This window comes from Garra rufa, chromosome 15 (assembly GCF_049309525.1).
Source record: "Garra rufa chromosome 15, GarRuf1.0, whole genome shotgun sequence".
NCBI classification, from domain to species: Eukaryota; Metazoa; Chordata; class Actinopteri; order Cypriniformes; family Cyprinidae; genus Garra; species Garra rufa.
Window position 1 is genome coordinate 22,494,427 of NC_133375.1, and position 19,305 is coordinate 22,513,731.

Here is a 19,305-nt window from a genome sequence, read left to right on the forward strand (position 1 = left end):
GATCAAAAATATAGAAAAACAGTAATATTGTGAAATAATAAGCTGAATTACACAATTCTTCAGTGTCACACAATCCTTCAGAAAAACCTTCTAATACGCAGATTTATTATCAACAGTTGTGCTGGAAACTGTGATCGTTTTTAGGATTTTCTGATGAATTAAAAGTAAAAAGTAAAAAAAAAAAACAGCATTTATTAAAAAAAAATTCTAACAACATAAGTCTTTACTATCACTTTGTATCAATTTAACACATCCCTGCTTCATAAAAGTGTACTTTGTTTGTGTACTGACCTCAATGGTTGTGTATATTGTTACAAAGGATTTTTATTTTGAATAAATGCTGTTCTTTTTGTCTTTTTTATCAAAGTATCCTGAAAAAGTATCACAGGTTCCAAAAAAAATGTATAAAGCAGCAAAAACTGTTTTCAACATTGATAATAAGTCAGCATATTAAAATGATTTCTGAAGGATCATGTGACACTGAAAACTGAAGTAATGATGCGGAAAATTCTGCTTTGCATCACAGGAATAAATTATATTTATATTATAGAGTATATTAAAATAGAAAGACACTATTTTAAATTGCAATAATATTAAACAACATAACTGTTTTTTCTGTATTTTTGATCAAATAAATGCAGCCTTGATGAGCAAAAGAGACTTCTTTAAAAAAAAAACATTAAAAATGGCACTGATCCCAAACTTTTGAATGGAAGTGTAGATATGTGAAATAAAAAAGGGACATTAGATCTGTAAGAAGTTTCTTATGCTCACCAAGGCTGCATTTATTTGAGCAAAATTACAGTAATACTGTAAAATAGTATTACAATTTAAAATAACTTTTTCCATTTCAATATATTTTCAAATGCAATTAATTCCTGTGATGACAAAGCTGAATTTTCAGCATTACTCCAGACGTCAGTGTAACGTGATCCTTCAGAAATCATTATAGTATGCCACATTTTCCAGTATTCTTTGATGAATATAAAGTTTAAATAAGAGCATGTATTTGAAACAGAAATCTTTTGTAACATTATAAATACTATATTGTTACTTTTGGTTGAATAAATGTATCCTTGCTAAATAAAAGTATTAATTTCTTTCAAAAAATAAAATCTTTCTGACCTTGAACTTTTGGACTTTATTAAAGTTGGAACTTCTTCAAATGTTTATTGACTATATCAAAATATTTGTTGCTTAGTTTGAGTGCTTAGCAGTTGCTAAGGTGTTCCAGGTGGTTCCTTACCAGGTGGTTTTGCCAAAGTGAATCATTCTTCATTAAACCAATTTACGTCTGTACCACGAATAGCGCAGCTTGAGTTACACCCAAAAATGTAATAATTAGTGTATTAGAGGTTTGTTCAAATTTATAACCTGCAGTGTGAGCAGTAGTAATAGTGATGTCTGTCTTTCTCTGCTTCCTTGAGTTGTGTCTCTCTCTGTGATCTCTGGATAAGGTCAGTCAGAAGCCGGCAGGGCCGCAGATTAAGGCCTCTAGGGCTGGAAATGGACTCTAATTTTCTTTAATGATGTTGAGTAGTATGCAACACCGCTTAAAGCTGAAGTTAAATAAATAAACTATCCAGCCTGGTGGTCTGAGACGCATTTAACACACTTAACACACGGCTTCATCGTAGACATAAGTACTGTACAATAGGAATTTCTGCTTGATGCAGAGAGATTGAAAGACTGAGACTGAGAAATGTTATGTTAGTGTTAACAGCGTGTATTTTAATGGTTGTTGTGGTTACAGATGCCGCATTGTGCTGATCAATATGTTGATGTTCACACCCAGTGCACACCACACCCTCTGTGATTCTCTGTTATTAAAAGACTTTGAGTCTCAGACTGAATGATCAGCAGATAATAACCAGCAAATGGCGGAAGCTGATTTCTCTTGAAGTCTGGTTGGTTAAATATTACTTTCTTTCCCACATGCAATGTGATCAAGCAGATAAACGTCTACATTTTTTGTTTGCATTGGTGTGTTTAAGGAGGACACCAAGGCGTGCTCATATGTTCAGCTATTCTTTTTAATAGTTAACTTTTAAAAACTTTTGAATTTTTCAGATCGTCAGTTATCAAAGCTTGGTAAATATTGTTCATAGACAGAGATTTACTTTAAATTTCACCAAGCTGATTATTCACTAAAAACTCCCACAGACTGTGTTTTCAGACCATTTTAAATCTTATTTTGATTTAACAAAGTAGTCATATCTAAGTATGTAAGTTGTTTACTTGCTTTTTAAAATTAGTCTTCCCATTAACTCCATTATATTGTTCATTCAGACTGATTCGCGAATTCAGAATGCACACGAACACAAGTGGCAGGATTTAACACATGAACCAATCACAGCTGAGCATAACCTGTCATATCCAATCATATCACAGGGAGGCATTGCCTCCTCTCATGTGACTTTCCCCCATTCATTCTCAGTTACCCCTCAACAAACCTATGGCACGCTTTAGGGTGTCTGTTAAAAATCAATGGGCTCAGGGGAGGCAGGAGATGCCGAATCTAGCTGTAACTTTACCTTCTGGTGTCACTGTAAACTATACACTTTTTTTAATGTAATAATTTGTAATATTGGCATTGTTTTATTTTGTACTATGAATTTTTTGTCTCATCCAATATTTTGAGGAGGCACTGCCTCCCTTGCCTCCTCAGAGGAAATGCCCCTGATATACAGTTGAAGTCAAAAGTTTACATACACCTTACAGAATCTGCAAAATGTAAATTTTTCTTACCAAAATAAGAGGGATCATACAAAATGCATTATTTTTTTTAATTTAGTACTGACATGAATAAGATATTTTACATAAAAGACATTTATGTATAGTCTACCAGAGAAAACAATAGTTGAATTTATAAAGATGACCCCGTTCAAATTTTTACATACACTTGATTCTGGATATTTTGTTGTTGCCTGAATGATCCACAGCTGTGTTTTTTGTTTAGTGAGTTGTTTATGAGTCCCTTGTTTGTCCTGAACAGTTAAACTGCCTGCTGTTCTTCAGAAAAATCCTTCAAGTCCCACAAATTCTTTGGTTTTTCAGCATTTTTGTCTATTTAAACCCTTTCCAACAATGACTGTATGATTTTAAGATCCATCTTTTCACACTGAGGACAACTGAGGGACTCATATGCAACTATTACAGAAGGTTCTAACGCTCACTGATGCTTCAGAAGGAAACACGCATTAAGAGCCAGGGGTGAAAACTTTTTTCCCCTATGAGTCCCTCAGTTGTCCTCAGTGTGAAAAGATGTATCTCAAAATAAGACAATCATTGCTGGAAAAGGTTCAATACACAAAAATGCTGGAAAACCACAGAATTTGTGGGACCCGAAGGATTTTTCTGAAAAACAGTGGGCAGTTTAGCTGTTCAGGACAAACAAGAGACTCATGAACAACTATCACTAAACAAAAAAACACAGTTGTGGATCATTCAGGTAACAACACAGTATTAAGAATCAGGTGTGTGTAAACTTTTGAAGGGGATCATTTTGATAAATGTAGCTATTGTTTTCTCTTGTGGACTATATGTAAACATCTTTTATGTAAAATATCTTATTCAGGTCAGTAGTAAACAAAAAAAAAATAACATGCATTTTTTTATGAACCCTCTTATTTTGGTCAAATAATTAACATTTTGAATATTTTTTCATCCAACATTTTTTTTTGAGGGGGGCAGTGGACTTTAATCTGATATGATTTCAAAACAGAAGAATGCAGTGGACGGAAGAACAGCATGAAAAGTGAGGAAGAATACAGCAGGATGCAGCATGTGTGTCACCCAGAACATAAACCACATGTCTATTCCAGTCCTTAATTTTGTTGTGTGTGTGTGCGTGCGCGTTTGTGTGCCTCCCATCTGCTGATCTGTTTAGTAAGACCACCCCATACCTCCTTAATTAGTCACACTGCCCCCCGTTTCAGTCCTCACACAAGCGCACACATGCACAATGAGTAGTGAACAACACCCCCTACAGCTGGGCCTTTTGTGGTGTGAGCCCCCCTCTCCATCCCTTCAGCCCAGGGGAGGTTTAACACCTGCCCGCAGAGGAGGGGTCAGGGTGGGGGTCAGGGCTGCGATTATGTTTTGTGAAAATAGATCTGATAGTGACCAGCTGTAATTGCATCACGATGTGTTTAGAAGTCCTGCTCGCTCTTTCTCTCTCGCTCATAAAAACACATGGCCTGAATGCAAACAAAATGTAAGGTATTAATCAGTCATTCTGTGAACTTGCTGTGTGATCAACACACAATACTTAATCCTATCTCTTCCTGTCTACCTTTGACATTTTTTTAGGCACAACAGAGAGATGCGTTTGTACAGGAGCGATATGGACATTATAACCTCCGTGACCCCTTCGTAGCACTGCTGAGGGACAGCGAGCTGTTGCAGGCTCAGGATGATGGACGGCAGAGTCCCGTGTGTCTGAACCCGCTGGGCGTGTTGAAGCTAGTGATGGCCCACTGCACCAACATGAAGGAGAAATTGATGAAACAGCTCGCTGCTGCAGAGAGGAGACACAGAAGGGTGAGAGACAAAGACAGAGACCTGAGCTACCTACCTAGGAAGTATTTTTAGGCTCCTATTCGAATGCTGTACTTTCAAAATAGGTCTTTATTGGCACCCCTGGGATTTTATGCACAAAATTTGACATCCACGGAACCTTTCCATTCCACAAAAGGTTCTTTATTGTAAAAAGTATGTTTAGATTTTTCAAATTTTCTAAACACTAAGAATAAATAGTTCTTTTAAGAGCTGCTCATTAAAATGGTTCTTCTGTGGCTTTGCTATTTTGGTACTTTTATTTTTAGCAGTGTGGTAATGCTAAACAGCTGTAGGTGTTAAAACTAGTGAGTACTGTTATTAATGTAACTTTAATCAGCCACTTGGATGCTGGGTTTGAAGGTAGATGCACTACCAGTCAAAAGTTTTTGAACAGTAAGATTTTTAATGTTTTTTACACAATAAGTCTTTTCTGCTCACCAAGCCTGCATTTATTTGATTCAAAATACAGCAAAATTAGTAATATTGTGAAATATTTTTACTGTTTAACGTAACTGCTTTCTATTTAAATATATATTATAAAATGTAATTTATTCCTGTGATCAAAGCTGAATTTTCAGCATCATTATCCTGTCTTTAGTGTCACATGATTATTCAGAAATCATTCTGATTTCTATTTTAGATAAAAGCTGTTCTTCAGAACTTTCTATTTATCACAGAAACCTGACGAAGTTAAAAATTATAGCTGTTTTCAGCAATAAATGTTTTTTGAGCAGCAAATCAGAATATTAGAATATATCTGAAGAATCATGTGACTGCAGTAATGCAGTAAAAATGCAGCTTTGAAATCACAGGAATAAATTACATTTTAAAATATATTCAAATATAAAACAGTTATTTTAAATAGTAAAAATATTTCACATTTTTACTGGTTTTGCTGTATTTTGGATCAAATAAATGCAGGCTTGGTGAGCAGAAGAGACCTCTTTAAAAAAAAAAAAACTTTAAAAATCTTACGGTCCAAAAACTTTTGACTGGTAGTGTATATAGACCGTATGGTTCACAAGGTTTTGACAGACAGAGCTCAAGTGCGTGTATCGAAAATGTGTGTATGCAAACAGAACTGTTTCAGTTCTTTGAAAGTTAAAAAAGGGTTTTATTTATTTAATAAACATAGTATAAAAGATTAATCTAAAATTAAACACACCTATTCTCTCTGTTATGTGCACTGGGTGAGTTTTATTTTGAAAGGGTGTAGATCTGAATAACAGCGTTTGATCCTTTGAAAAACAAATTTGATTAAACTTTTTTTTTCAAGATTTATTTTTGTCGGTTTTCCTTTTATTAGGATAGGACAGTAATGTAGACAGGAAGTGAAGTGGGAGAGAGAGAGGGGGATGCCTGGCCACAAGCCGAAGAAACACATTTTCCCCCCTAATATGTGACCCTGGACGACAAAAGATTTTATACATCATTCATAAATCAGTTAAATAAATAAGCTTTCCATTGATGTATGGTTTATTAGGATGGGACAATATTTGGCCGAGATACAACTATTTGAAAAATCTGGAATTTTGGAATCTAAAGGTGCAAAAAAAATCTAAATATTGAGAAAATTGCTTTTAAAGTTGAGCAAATGAAGTTCTTAGCAATGCATATTACTCATCAGAAATTAAGTTTCGATATATTTATGATAGGAAATTAGCAAAATATCTTCATGGATCATGATCTTTACTTAATATCCTAATGATTTTTGGTATTAAAGAAAAATCGATCAATTTGATCCATACAATGTATTGTTGGCTATTGCTTACAAATATACCCATGCTACTTATGACTGGTTTTGTGGTCCAGGGTCACATATGATAATTATGCCAACTCATAACCATAAGAAAAATGAATGAAAGTGATTAACCCAATCATTTAATTATAAATATTATAAACAACATTTCTTGTTTATGTCCTCTTATGTGTTCCACAGAAGAAAAGTCATACAGGTTTGGAAACGTTAATAAAAAAATTAAAGTTTAATTTTAGGTGAACTATCTCTTAAAGTATGTATTGTTTTGAGAAGAAACAAGTTAATTTCCTTAATTAATGTGACGCAAACATCATTAGCGTAAATGAAAATAAAATATTCCTACCGTTTTTAAATGGTTTAGTCATAATTAGTCATCTGTCTTGACCTGATGTTTGAATGTGTGTATGCCTGTAGGTAATAGCTGATTTAGAAGAAGAGAAACGACGGCGCGCTCAAGACAATGCTGCGGGTGATGACATCACTGCCATGTTGGAAAAGGAACGAGACAGGCTACTGCAACAGGTAACCAGGCAACGCTACCAAAACATATATACACATGCACAAATTGCACCGTTATAAATACAACTTAAACTGCAAAATAAAAGCAATCACTGTACCCTTTGCCAGCGGATTTTGTACGGCTTTGTTGTGTAACAGTGTTGGCACAGATCACTTTTTTGCAGAGGAAAGGCTTCATTGTTTTTATGGACTGTGGTGCATAAAAGTGCATCCGCTTCTGTGTGTGTGTGAAGACATTCTATAGTGTCTTTGTGTTTTTATAGGATTAGGATAAGGTGATGTTAAGGTCAAAGTACAGACTCCAGTATTATGTAAAAGGCCCTTCCTTTCCTGCCCTGAGTTTCCCTTACACACATTCTTTTTTTATGGATTCTTGACAATAGTTCTCACACATTGTGCAGCTCACAGGGTCTTGAAGTCTTGTTTGAGCCCAAAACTAAACAAGACATCTTCAAGAACAATTGTATAATTCTATCTTACATTCCCTCTTTGAATTTTTATAATGACATCTCTTGCTTTTCTTCTTCACAGCTGGAGTTTGAGAAGGCTCAAGTCGAGCGTTTAGAACGTGAGCGGTCAGTCCTGTCGAATCAAGCTGAGGAGGATTTAGCACAGCACCAGCAGTTATCCTCGACACTCGCGAAAGAGTGTCAGAAGGCTACAGCACGGGCAGAGGAAGAGAGCCAGCGGGTTGCAGAGCTCAGCCGCCAACTGGAACAGGAGAGCAGTACCGTCAAATCCCTAAAGGGGGAGCTGGAGAGCGAACACGCTCATGCTCAGCAGATAGAGGCAAGAGCTGAGAGAAAGCTGGCTGAATTGGATACGGAGCATAAGCAGATGAGAGGGAAACTACTGAAGGAAGAAAAACGATATCAGGAGCTTTTGGAGAAGTTTAATAGTCTGAAGAAAGAGTTGGATGAAATGAAAGAACGAGAAAAGGCAGGGCAAGAAAAGGACAGTGAAGAAAAAGTTAAAACTCCTCAGAAAGCAGCCACAGGTATTACGCCTCCTCTTGCTCAAACAGAAGTCGATGGCAAAGCCATTGCATCTAAAGCATCTCCACAATCCAAGCTAAATGGTCACCACACTCCCAAAGAACCAGAGTCTCCAGCAGACGAGAGGTACAAGGAAGGGGGATTTGTGGACAATGGGGTAGTGCTCCCTGGAGGGAGTGGAGCCTTGCAGTGTCTCTCCCCAAGCAGTCCTGCCTCGTCCTCTCTTAGCTCATCTCCTTGCTCTTCCCCAGTTCTAACCAAGCGTCTGGCCTCTATAGGCTGCTCTAGTCCGACCTATCCATCCTCGTATCAGGCCGGCATCAACCAGCGATTCCAAGCTGCTCGCCACAAGTTTCAGCAACAAGCTGAGGCAGAACAGCAACACGGAGCATCCGTTGTCCACTCGCCTCGAGACCTCTCTCCTACTGCGACTGCTCCTACTACTCCAGACAATTCTACTGCAAAGCAAATTGCCCGCAACACTGTCACTCAGGTGCTGTCACGGTTCACGAGCCAACAAACAACAGGTAAACTCCCTCCGTCCAACAGCTCGCCCTTTGGCACTGATTACCGCAACCTGGCCGCAGCCTCCTCGCCAACAGGGAAGAGCCCAGGGGTTCTTTCACCAGGGATCCGCTCACCAGTAATTCCTAGGGCTGAGAAGATTCATCCACCCCCTGTTCCTCCTAAAAAGCAGGGGGTCAACCAGTCTCCTGCCTCACCGATTCCTTCTGGCAGGGGCAGCCACTTCCCTGAGCTCTCTGGGAGCTGTGGTCTCACCAGTGGTCAGGAAGATGCAAAAGAGCTTGACTTGGTCATGTCGTCATCTAGTTAACAAGCCTTGAGTCCACAGCTTTCTTCACTCCATTCCCTCTAGTGGCATCTAAAGCACTCTCTTGAGAACCTCAAGATTTCCTTGTTTTGTTATTTTCACCCTTATTGTCATGGGATAGTTGTCAATTCTTGTCCTTAAAGGGATAGTTCACCCAAAAAATTTAAAATTCTGTTGGTATTTACTCGCCCTCATGCCTTTATGACCTTTTGAGGTATTTTTGCATTCCTGGACTTTCAACAGAGGGACAGAACTATCCTTTTAAGTACCTCGTTTTGGATGTCTCCTTAACTCAGGGTGTCCAAACTTGGTCCAGGAGGGCTGGTGTCCTGCAGAGTTTAGAATTCCAACCTCAATTAAACACACCTGAAACAGCTAATTTAGGATATTTTTGCATTCCTGGACTAAAATGGAGGGACAGAACTATCCTTTTAAGTAGGCTACTTCGTTTTGGATATCTCCTTAACTCAGGGTGTCCAAACTTGGTCCAGGAGGGCTGGTGTCCTGCAGAGTTTAGAATTCCAACCTCAATTAAACACACCTGAAACAGCTAATTTAGGATATTTTTGCATTCCTGGACTTTCAATGGAGGGACAGAACTATCCTTTTAAGTACCTCGTTTTGAATATCTCCTTAACTCAGGGTGTCCAAACTTGTCCCAGGAGGGCCGGTGTCCACTTCTAGGCAGAAGTGTTAAGGCAAGTTGGAGCAGGATTGGACATCCCTGCGTTGTCCATGTGATAATGGTCTTTTAGAAACTGTAGAGGTGATGCCTCACTGAAAACTTTAGCTATCCCAGAACAAAACTTAGTCTGATCCCAACCATCCTAATTGTTTGATAACTGTGAAAGGAACACACACTTATCTACTCCCACAAATACTAGTCCTATTCAAATACAACAACCTCCAAAATCAGGGATAGGCAACTTTGTTCCTGGAGGGCCACTGTCCTGCAAAGTTTAGCTCCAACCCTAATCAAACACACCTGCCTGTAGCTTTATAGACACTTTATAGACATTAATTAGCTTGTTCAGGTGTGTTTGATTAGGGTTGGAGGTAACAGTGGCCCTCCAGGACCAAAGTTGCCCAGCCCTGTTCAAAATACTACTCCTACTAAGATTGAATCTATTTAAATACTATTTTAATCTTTTTTTAATATTTTGTTATTTTTAACAAAAAAATTTTTTATTTATCTTAAAATGTTATTCATTATTAGTCCATTCCTGATGACCTGCACAGATAAAAACAGAAGTATATATAATAAAAACTGTGTTAAGCAAATAGTGAATAACCAAGTCTTCAACCAATCGGTCAGTCTTAGGCTACTAATGAGAAAATTCTCAGTCTGTCTTGATCTGTCTGGTGAATGTCTGACATTTATATTAAGTTTATGATAAATATATTAACTATTAGGTTTCTGACAAGCAGTAATATATTATGATGCACAGTCTATGTCGAAATCAACTACTGGAGATATGAACTGATATGAAATGGTCATGGAAAACCTCTGCATCCTACTGTATTGCACCATGACTACATCGTCCTCTAGTGTCAATCTGAAGTGCTGCTCAGGACGCTGCCACCTGGTGGTTGGGCAGCATTAAACATCAGCCCAACCAGAATACCTTCTCTGTAAATGAAGATGAAAAATGCTTGTTTTTATGACACAAATTCTTGTCAACAATATTTTCAATCAAGTCAAAATGTTATGTTCTGAGAATGTAATTCTGGGTCGAATAACCATGCCTGGATGTATTACTCCATCACTGATCTTTATGTTTATACTGGACAGTCTTTTTAAATATTTAAACTTTAATCTTAATTAAATATTAGGTAGAACTTACAGCACCAGTTTACATGATTCACAACCATGGTAAAAGCACAAATGAGTAATGTCATCATTTAATGATTACTTTACCCTGGGACTTTCTTTTCTTACCTGTGTCCTTCTTGAAGTCTTTTGATATTTAAACTTTTGAGTAGTATGAAAATAGACGATTTTTTTTTTAATCTTACTGGCATGAAGGTATTGCTCACATGAATACAGCATACAATCTATACTTGCTTATGAGAGAACAAAGTATGTTGGGTTTTTGAGTAAATGTGGTGCATGTATCTGTCCTGTCCTACATAGGTTTCAGCTGCTCTACTGTCATTTAATGTTTCTGTTTTTAAATACCTCACCATTTTTCCTACTGTACTGAAACCTTTTTAAGTAGCAGTTTAGATTTTTACTACTGGAATATGTTTTTGTGCATCAATAAACCTGAACCAACACTTTGAATTTTTGTATTTGTACCTGATGTTTTCAAAAAAACAGGTTTTAAACTTTTAGCTAGTTGTATGAAAATACAGTTTCTTAAATTAGTTGCATTTTCTAGTTGCAAGTTAGCAGTGCTGAATAAATTTATGACCAACTGTGTAGCTAATAAAGTTGACTTTTTTTCTATGCAATATTGTAAATATAGTCCTCACCCTAAGAATATCACGACAAAGATTAAAGAAAGATATTGTGGTACAAAAACAGTTTACACAATAAAGGCTCAGCAGTAACCATTTAGTCATTTTGGTGCCATTTACTGTGAGCAGACGTTACGTTTGCATGATTTAAAATCTGAAAAAATAAAGGTTATGAGACAGAGAATATGCCCGTCGTACAGGATGGGTGTATTTTACAGAGGATCTTTGATGGAACAGTCAAGACAAACAAGGTTTACGTGAAAGCAGTGTGGCAGAAACATGCAATTGCAACACTGATAGAGTCCTCAGTACGAAAGAGAGACTCAGATTTACTGCGTGGGTTGCTGGGTTTGTTGCAGACTGTGGATACCCAAAATTCATCACAAGTACCTGTAACAGACAGTCTGAACCTCTATATAAGTGAAAACAATTAAACTGGTGTATAAATATAAAAATCAAGACTTAATTTGGATGTCTTTGCCACTAAAGAGGGTTATCCATGAATTAATTTATTCTGTCTTTTTGGGTTATTAAACCATTTTAGTTTAGCAGACAGTGAGTCACTGTTAGACAAAGATACGGTGAGAGCAGTTAAGACAGATGGCTGTTCCAAACCCAGACACACAGCCCATTCCTCTCCTCTCCTGACCTCATGCATTCCCTGTTACAGCCTGGATAGTTGAGGACAAGACAGCAGGAAATCTCACCTCTCCAGGTTGTCAGTAGGCGGAGGAGGAGGAAGGTGCGGTTGTGGTCTGATTGGGGTTTGAAGATACAGCGAGTGAGGCATTACTTATCCACCGTTTTAAAACACAAAACCGTTTGCACAAGCATTGCAGCTGTCACAGTTCACAAAAAAGACCAAAATCAAAACAATACGAACTCTTTGTGTGACTTGCGAGCGGGTAAATGAGAGAAAAGCAACAATTGCCGATAATTTAGATCCACGATTCCCTCCAAGTTCTCATTTGAACCTCATCCACAGCTGAGACCCATCCAAGTCTATTAATGACAGAAAGTTGAATGGAATCGCATCTGCTTTTAAACAGAAAAAAGTTTTTTTTGACTTTTTTTTTTTTAATTTTCATTTTTGGGAGACTTCTTCATGCTGAGCAAACGGCATTGGTGTTCTGAGCGCCGGCTCCGCAATTGAACAGAGGGAAGGGGAACCGGGGCGGTTTCTAAGCGTTTTGCATCTCTTTGCCGATCTTGTAGCTGAGGATCTTGTTCCAGTCGATCTTGGTGCGAGTGACGGGCAGCTGTCTGCGGAGAGCTTTGAAGGTGGTGTCTGACATCGTCTGGTAGTTCTCACTGATGGCCGTCTGGAGGGAAACATTTAAAAAATGGCAATGTTAAACTGGATTCTGATAATTAAAATCATGGATGTACCAATCATACAAAAATGTTAATATTCATCATGTGGAATTCTTACCTGGTAATCATTTTCAGCATTTTCAATTATTTTTACAAATTCCTTGGCAGTCTGGGTTTCATTCTAGAGATAAAAGAGCAGGAATTTACTTCAAATCTTCTTTGCGATCTTAAACATTTGCTTGATTGGTTATATCTCTTCTTTTTTACTTACATTCACTACAATGGACTCCTCCACCTCTTTATGGCTCACCAGTTGTACATTACCGTCCTCATAATAATGCACCTGTAGGAAACCATATGATTTAACACCAATTCTTCACCATCACACTTTCTTTCTCATCCCCACTATGCTAGTCTGTCAGGTCTTACCTGGATCTTCAATACTCCCACAACCTGAGCTGATGACTGACTAATAGTGAACTTCCACTCTGACCTGCACCGGCCATTCCTGACAAGACAGAATCATCAGAGAGTCAGAGTACAATAAGACCTAGTCTTACTACAGAATCAGACTCTAGACTTGGTTGAATTGCACAGTTCTAATGTAGACTCTAGAGGAATTGACTCACACAAACATATTAAACAAAAAGAATTATAGAACTCATGGCAGAAATGTAGAAGTAATTTGATAAGGGATAATATATAGTCATCTGATTATGACTGCAAAACAAAATGTGGCAAGAGTGAATCAGTTTTTATTACTTTTAAGAGGTCTAAATTAACAGATGGCTGTACATAATGCCTGTTTTTTTTTAAACAAATAAACCACCATTTAAGGATTTTAGAATTATTTTTGAAGGACCATGTGACACTGAAGAATGGAGTAATTGCCCGCTGAAAATTCAGATTAGCCATCACAGAAATAAATAAGAATTAAAAAAATGTTTGGTTAAAGATTTAGTTTATCCAGAAATTAAAATTCTGTCATTAATTAGTCACCGTCATGTCGTTCCAAACCCGTAAGACCTTCGTTTATCTTTGAAACACAAATTAAGATATTTTTGATTAAAATACGAGAGCTTTCTGACCCTGCACAGACAAAGCAAAAGCAACTGACATGTTCAAGGACGAGAAAGAAGAAACTATTAAATAAAGTTGGTATTTTTGTTTTCTTGGTGCACAAAAAGTAGTCTCGCAGCCTTATAACATTATGGTTGAACAACTGATGTCACATGGACTGTTTTAACAATGTCCTTACTACTTTTCTGGGCCTTTTCTGGGCTGTTTTCAGATTTCATTAAAAATACCTTAATTTGTGTTCTGAAGAAAAACTAAAGTCTTACAGGTTTGGAACGGCATGAGAGTGAGTAATAAAATGACAGAATATTTATTTTTGGGTCAACTATCTCTTTAATCAGTTCAGTTAATAATAATTGTAATAAAACATTAGAGAACAGCATAAAACATTAGCAACTTTGTACAACATTATACAAATATTCCTGAGAGCTGGTGATGAAACATTGAACACTACTCACCAAAAGTTTTTGGGCTGGAACTGATGACCCTCAATACAAGCAATAATTGTTTGCTGTCCGTCAACAGTCTTCCCATACACCTGCAGCACAAATATCAGTCTACATGATTTCACAAACTATGTCTGTGAGCGAATATAAATTCAGGAAGTGCTAACAATAAGACAAATTTCATGAATTTGAAATTCATATTATTCTGTTGAGATTCCCCTAGGAAAGATGTTTACCGTGCAGACTCCAGTGGGATAGTGCTCTTTCACGTAAGCACTGAGCGCTTCATCGCAGGCATCCCTCCAGGATCGGAGGGCAGCCTCTCCCTCGTAGGGCTGAGGATCGCTCGCTTCCTTTCGCAGGTGATCAAAGCGGAATGACACCCTCTTCCGTGGGTCGAAGAACCGTCCCTGACCCAGATCTCCATGCTCAGTGATCAGAACCTGCAGGAACAGGATGTCCCTTCCTCTTTAGGCAAAACAACTCACACACAGATCTGCAGTTCTCCTAACGCAGCAGCAAACACTCACACTACAATGCTTATACCTGCCCTAATCTCTCACAAAGTACACAAAGATCTCTAGAGAGCAGAGTTTACACCCAGCTTGAATAAATAATGTGTCAATAGTGTGCTCTCTGTTCAAAACAAACACCATGGCAGCACAGGAACTAAACCTATACGCACATTTCCAAAACCGACTTATTAACTTACCGACTCCTCGCTACCATCCAGTTTGACAGGAGTGAACTGATCCATGTTATACTGAGCAAAGGCACTGTAAAACAGAAAATTAAATATTGCAACATGAATTTTGCTTATAAAAACAAACTTTCAACTACATACAGATTAATCGTAAATAATTGCATCCAAAATAAAAGTTTGTGTTTACATAATGTGTGCACTGTTTATTTTTATTTTATATATATATATATATATATATATACACACTACAGGTTTTGAACAGTAAGATTTTTCATGTATTTAAAAAAAAAAGTCTCTTCTGCTCATCAAGCCTGCAATTATTTGATCCAAAGTACAGCAAAAACTTTGAAATATTTTTACTATTTAAAATAACTTTACATACATTTAAATACATTCAAAAATGTAATTTATTCCTGTGATCAAAGCTAAATTTTCAGCATCATTACTCCAGTCTTCAGTGTCATGTGATCCTTCAAAAATCATTCTAATATGCAGATTTTTGCTGGTCAATGAATGTTTCTTCTTATTATTATTATTCATATTTAAAACTGTTGAGCACTTTTTTTCAGAATCCGTTGATGAATAGAACAATCCAAAGATAAGCATTTATTCTGTTTTGCTTTTATTTAGCTAGGATGATTTAAAATGATCAAAAGCGATGATAAAGACATTTATAATGTTACAAAAGATTTCTATTTTAGATAAAAGCTGTTCTTCTGAACTTTCATTCATCAAAGAAATCTACTCAGCTGTTTTTGAGCAGCAAATCAGAATATTAGAATGGTTTCTGAAGGATCATGTGACTGGAGTATTGATGCTAAAAATTCAGCTGTCAACACAGGAATAAAGTACATTTTAAATTATATTCAAATAGAAAACAGTCATTTCTGTAAATAACTTACTGTGCTGCCCCTTCCCGAAGGAGGTTGTCATTGTTGAGGAGAAGTCGCACATCTACAAAAAACACAATAATTAAAAATGAATCACCAACCAACAAAGGTCTGGTATAATATAAAATACTAAACTGATTTGGAATCAGATGTTTGTTTCGATGAACGAGAGGAACGCCCAATTAAAACGCAAGACAGCAATGCAATGCGAATCAGGAGCAAAAAAAAAAAAAAAAACATCAAATGGTTGCCTCCCCAAACATCGTCTTGTGTATTTCTTCCCTTTATGTGCAAATCAGTAAAAAAATTATCACATGCATTTCCTCCATGTTGTTTGATGGTGGTGTCCAGAATCAAATCTCTTACTACACCAAGTCTCTTATGCTCACTATGGTTGAATTTATTTGACCAAAAAAAACACCTGTAATATTGTGTTAAATCATGATGAACAGGAGAGCATTTATTCAGTCTTTTGCTGTAAGTGAAAGAGGTCTTAAGAACAGAACAGCTGAAAGTTACACTCACCATTGAACACTTCATTGAATTCCCCAGGGGGAGCGTGGGTCACAAAGTTAGCTGCGATGCGGACCTGCAGAAATAACACATAATAAATTATAAGTGGGCACATATTTGCCTCACTGAAACACTGTGGCTTCAGCACTACTGAATCAGAGCCAGTTTCCAGCGGGTGACTCTCGAGCTCAAATTACCCCATATACACACCCGGTAACACTTCAAGAACACACACTGCCAAGTTCTCAACAATACACATATCCCAAAAAACACACATCTTACATCATGTTTTAATACCACATCACCCACACTACTAAATGTCAAAGAACACCTCACTTATTCCTACCCTCAAATATCCTCTTAATCTCAGTGTAAATGTCTTGACGTTTCAGACCAGGATGCCACATCAGATCTGCAGTGTACTGTTAAAGTGATAGTTCATCCAAATAAAAGTACTTAACTTTAAACTATTTAACTTAAAATTAAGCTTGCAGGCATGTACATTTTAGAAAAAAGTGATTATTTATCAAGATTACAATATAATAGCAATTACACTTCCAGTCAAAAGTTTTTGAACAGTAAGATTTTTAATGTTTTTATGACATGTTTTTATTCTGCTCACCAAGCCTGCATTTATTTGATCCAAAGTACAGCAAAAACAGTCAAATTTAGAAATATTTTTACTATTTAAAATAACTTTATTTTAATATATTTTAAAATATTACTTATTTTTGTGATCAAAGCTAAATTTTCAGCATTATTACTCCAGTCTTCAGTGTCACACGACCCTTCAGAAATCATTCTAATATGCTGATTTGCTGTTCAAGAAACATTTTTATTATTATTCTTATCATCAATATTTAAAAGAGTTAAGTAAAAAAAAATTTCAGGATTCTATGATGAACAGAAAGATCCAAAGATTAGCATTTACCTGAAAAAAAAAAAAAACTTTTGTAACATTATACACTATACCATTCAAAAGCTTTGAGTCAGTTTTTATTTTTATTTTTTGAAAGAAAGAAGGAATTTATAGAAATTAAAACTTTTATTTAGCAAGGATGCAAGGATAAATGCTATTCATCAAAGAAACCTGAAAAAAATTCTACTCAGCTGTTTTCAAGGTAATAATAATTAAAAATGTTTTTTTGAGCAGCAAATCAGAATATTATTATGATTTCTGAAAGATCATGTGACTGGAGTAATGATGCAAAAAATTCAGCTTTGAAATCACAGAAATAAATGACATTATAAAATGTATTCAAATAGAAATCAGCTATTTTAAATAGTAAAAATATTTCAAAATTGGACTGTTTTTCTTGTACTTTGCTCACGCTTGGTGAGCGGAAGAGACTTAAAAATATTACTGTTTCTAAACCTTTGACTCAGTGTAGTGTATTAATATTACTATTCAACTTAAGAAATATTTAAGAAAATAAGATTACTAAAAAATATATTTCAACTTTTAAAACAACTCTGGGACCCATTAAATTTCATTGTATTGACTCAAAAAAAAAACTCATTTTTTTTTTTAAATTGTTGTTTTCCTGTGAAAAAAAAAGTCATGTGCTAAGTGATGAAGGAATTGTAATTAGTTTTTTTGGGTGGGGGGTTAAGTTTCACTTAAGTGTGCAAGTTTAAACTCTCACTGAGCACACAACACAAAGCATACAGCTAAAGCCTTTCAAAGTCGCCAACAGAATCTGTCTAGTGCAGATTGTTGACCAACAAAACACATTTAATAAAAATAAGGGAAAGAGATTAACATAAAGGGAAGCATCTGGTTATCGGTCTAATGAGCATCTTATGCAGCCTGGCTGGGGAAGTCAGCTGGGCCTGTAACTTAAAGCTCTGACAGTATGCAGAAAATGACCATATGTAATTAAAGGGAAAGAAAATATGTGGCAGTTAAATGCCGCTTTCAGAGAAGGGACGGATGCTGACAGAGACTGAACGAAAGAGCACAAATAAATCAGAATCCACCCGTCTGCTCCATATAAAACTCAAGACTACTGTCAAAGTGACATACCATGTAATTGACAGTCTTGCCATTCAGTTTCAACATATGGAAAGACGCACTTAAAAGCCAACGATTCTTCCTAACATCTCATTTGTGTTTCCCTGCAGAAACAACACGGGGGTGTAAAATGCTGAAACAATTCTCAATTTTGGCTAAACTATTTCTTTAAAACAGCGTAGATTGCAGACTTCCACCTCAAAACACACCCGCTCCTGCGGTCGTAACTCCATCCGGCCGAGACTTTCGGCTCAGATGGCTGTCGTGTCAGGCGGATCTGGCATCTGCTGTCCCACACATGTGTAATTCTACCGGAGTACGGCCCGTTAAAGCCCGTTTTCTCGGTTCGGAGTGGGTGGATCTGCTGAGATCTATTTCTGAACTCACTCTGACAGCTAACTGCTAACAGCTGACGCTCACAACACTTCCAACTCAACACAACACAACACGGCCATTTTAACTTAAACGCACAGCGTGTGATTTACTAAAACAGTGCTTGTTGTTCGGTGCACCATTGTTATTAAGCCAGGTCTCTGTGTTTTACCGGAGTGCAAAGCTGCGATTTCACTTCCTCACAGATTAGCACACGGCTAACCGGCTACACAACGTCACACTCCTTCCGGGAAGCAGTTACACATTCTTTTGCAAGCGGAGTGCTTTAATATAAAACATACGAGCGTATGTATTTGGACGGTTTTGTGAAAGTTAACTTAATGTTTTATTTTTACCTTCTCCTCGTCTGAAAGCGGCTCCTCAAAGTCGGTCATCTTGGCTGTGGCGGAGCCTCACACCGCGGCGCATGCTGGGTAGCGCGCGCTGTCACGCTCGTGACCATAATAGGGCAAAACGGAGTGCGAGCCACCGCCTCGCGCAGCTCCTGCTCTCCTCTCCTCTCCTCTCCCGCCTCCTCCGGTCTGACAATCAACTTGCGGAGAGGATATAAGGAGAGCAAGACTTCGAGTTTCAATTTTTAATGGGGATTTTTAAGTCATATAGGTGAGTCGAATCTTTTGGATGAGTCCATTAAAAGATTCATTAACTGATTCGTGTAGTGATCCCTTCTGCAAGTTACATTTCTAAGCCAGTAGGTGGCGATAAGCGAGCGGTTGTTTTTGTCACTGAATATTCACTCAACAAATTTAAAACAAGGAAACACATTTCTTATGCTTTTTTTAAGAAATATTCCGCAAAATAGTAATAGCAATAAAAAATTTGTATATCAT

General features: G+C 37.0%; 2 protein-coding genes across 2 annotated transcripts in view; one reads left to right on the forward strand and one right to left on the reverse strand.

Annotated features, from left to right (window-relative positions):
• The window catches only part of cttnbp2nlb (CTTNBP2 N-terminal like b), a 35,432-nt gene extending 24,483 nt beyond the window's left edge, over positions 1–10,949 (forward strand). The window contains exons 3-5 of the mRNA XM_073818651.1: positions 4,312–4,542; positions 6,734–6,841; positions 7,370–10,949. Coding sequence (XP_073674752.1) covers positions 4,312–4,542; positions 6,734–6,841; positions 7,370–8,668 — 1,638 coding nt within the window. The 3' untranslated portion in view covers positions 8,669–10,949. The remainder of the gene's footprint in view (positions 1–4,311; positions 4,543–6,733; positions 6,842–7,369) is intronic.
• Positions 10,950–11,311: 362 nt separating this feature from the next.
• On the reverse strand, positions 11,312–18,905 carry capza1b (capping actin protein of muscle Z-line subunit alpha 1b). Its single transcript, XM_073818652.1, has 10 exons — positions 18,811–18,905; positions 16,081–16,144; positions 15,568–15,619; positions 14,675–14,738; positions 14,199–14,405; positions 13,975–14,054; positions 12,869–12,947; positions 12,711–12,782; positions 12,558–12,620; positions 11,312–12,447 (listed from the first exon to the last, which is right to left on the reverse strand). The coding sequence occupies exons 1-10, from the start codon at positions 18,847–18,849 to the stop codon at positions 12,307–12,309; spliced, it is 861 nt and encodes a 286-aa protein (XP_073674753.1). The 5' UTR covers positions 18,850–18,905; the 3' UTR covers positions 11,312–12,306.
• Positions 18,906–19,305: the final 400 nt, after the last annotated feature.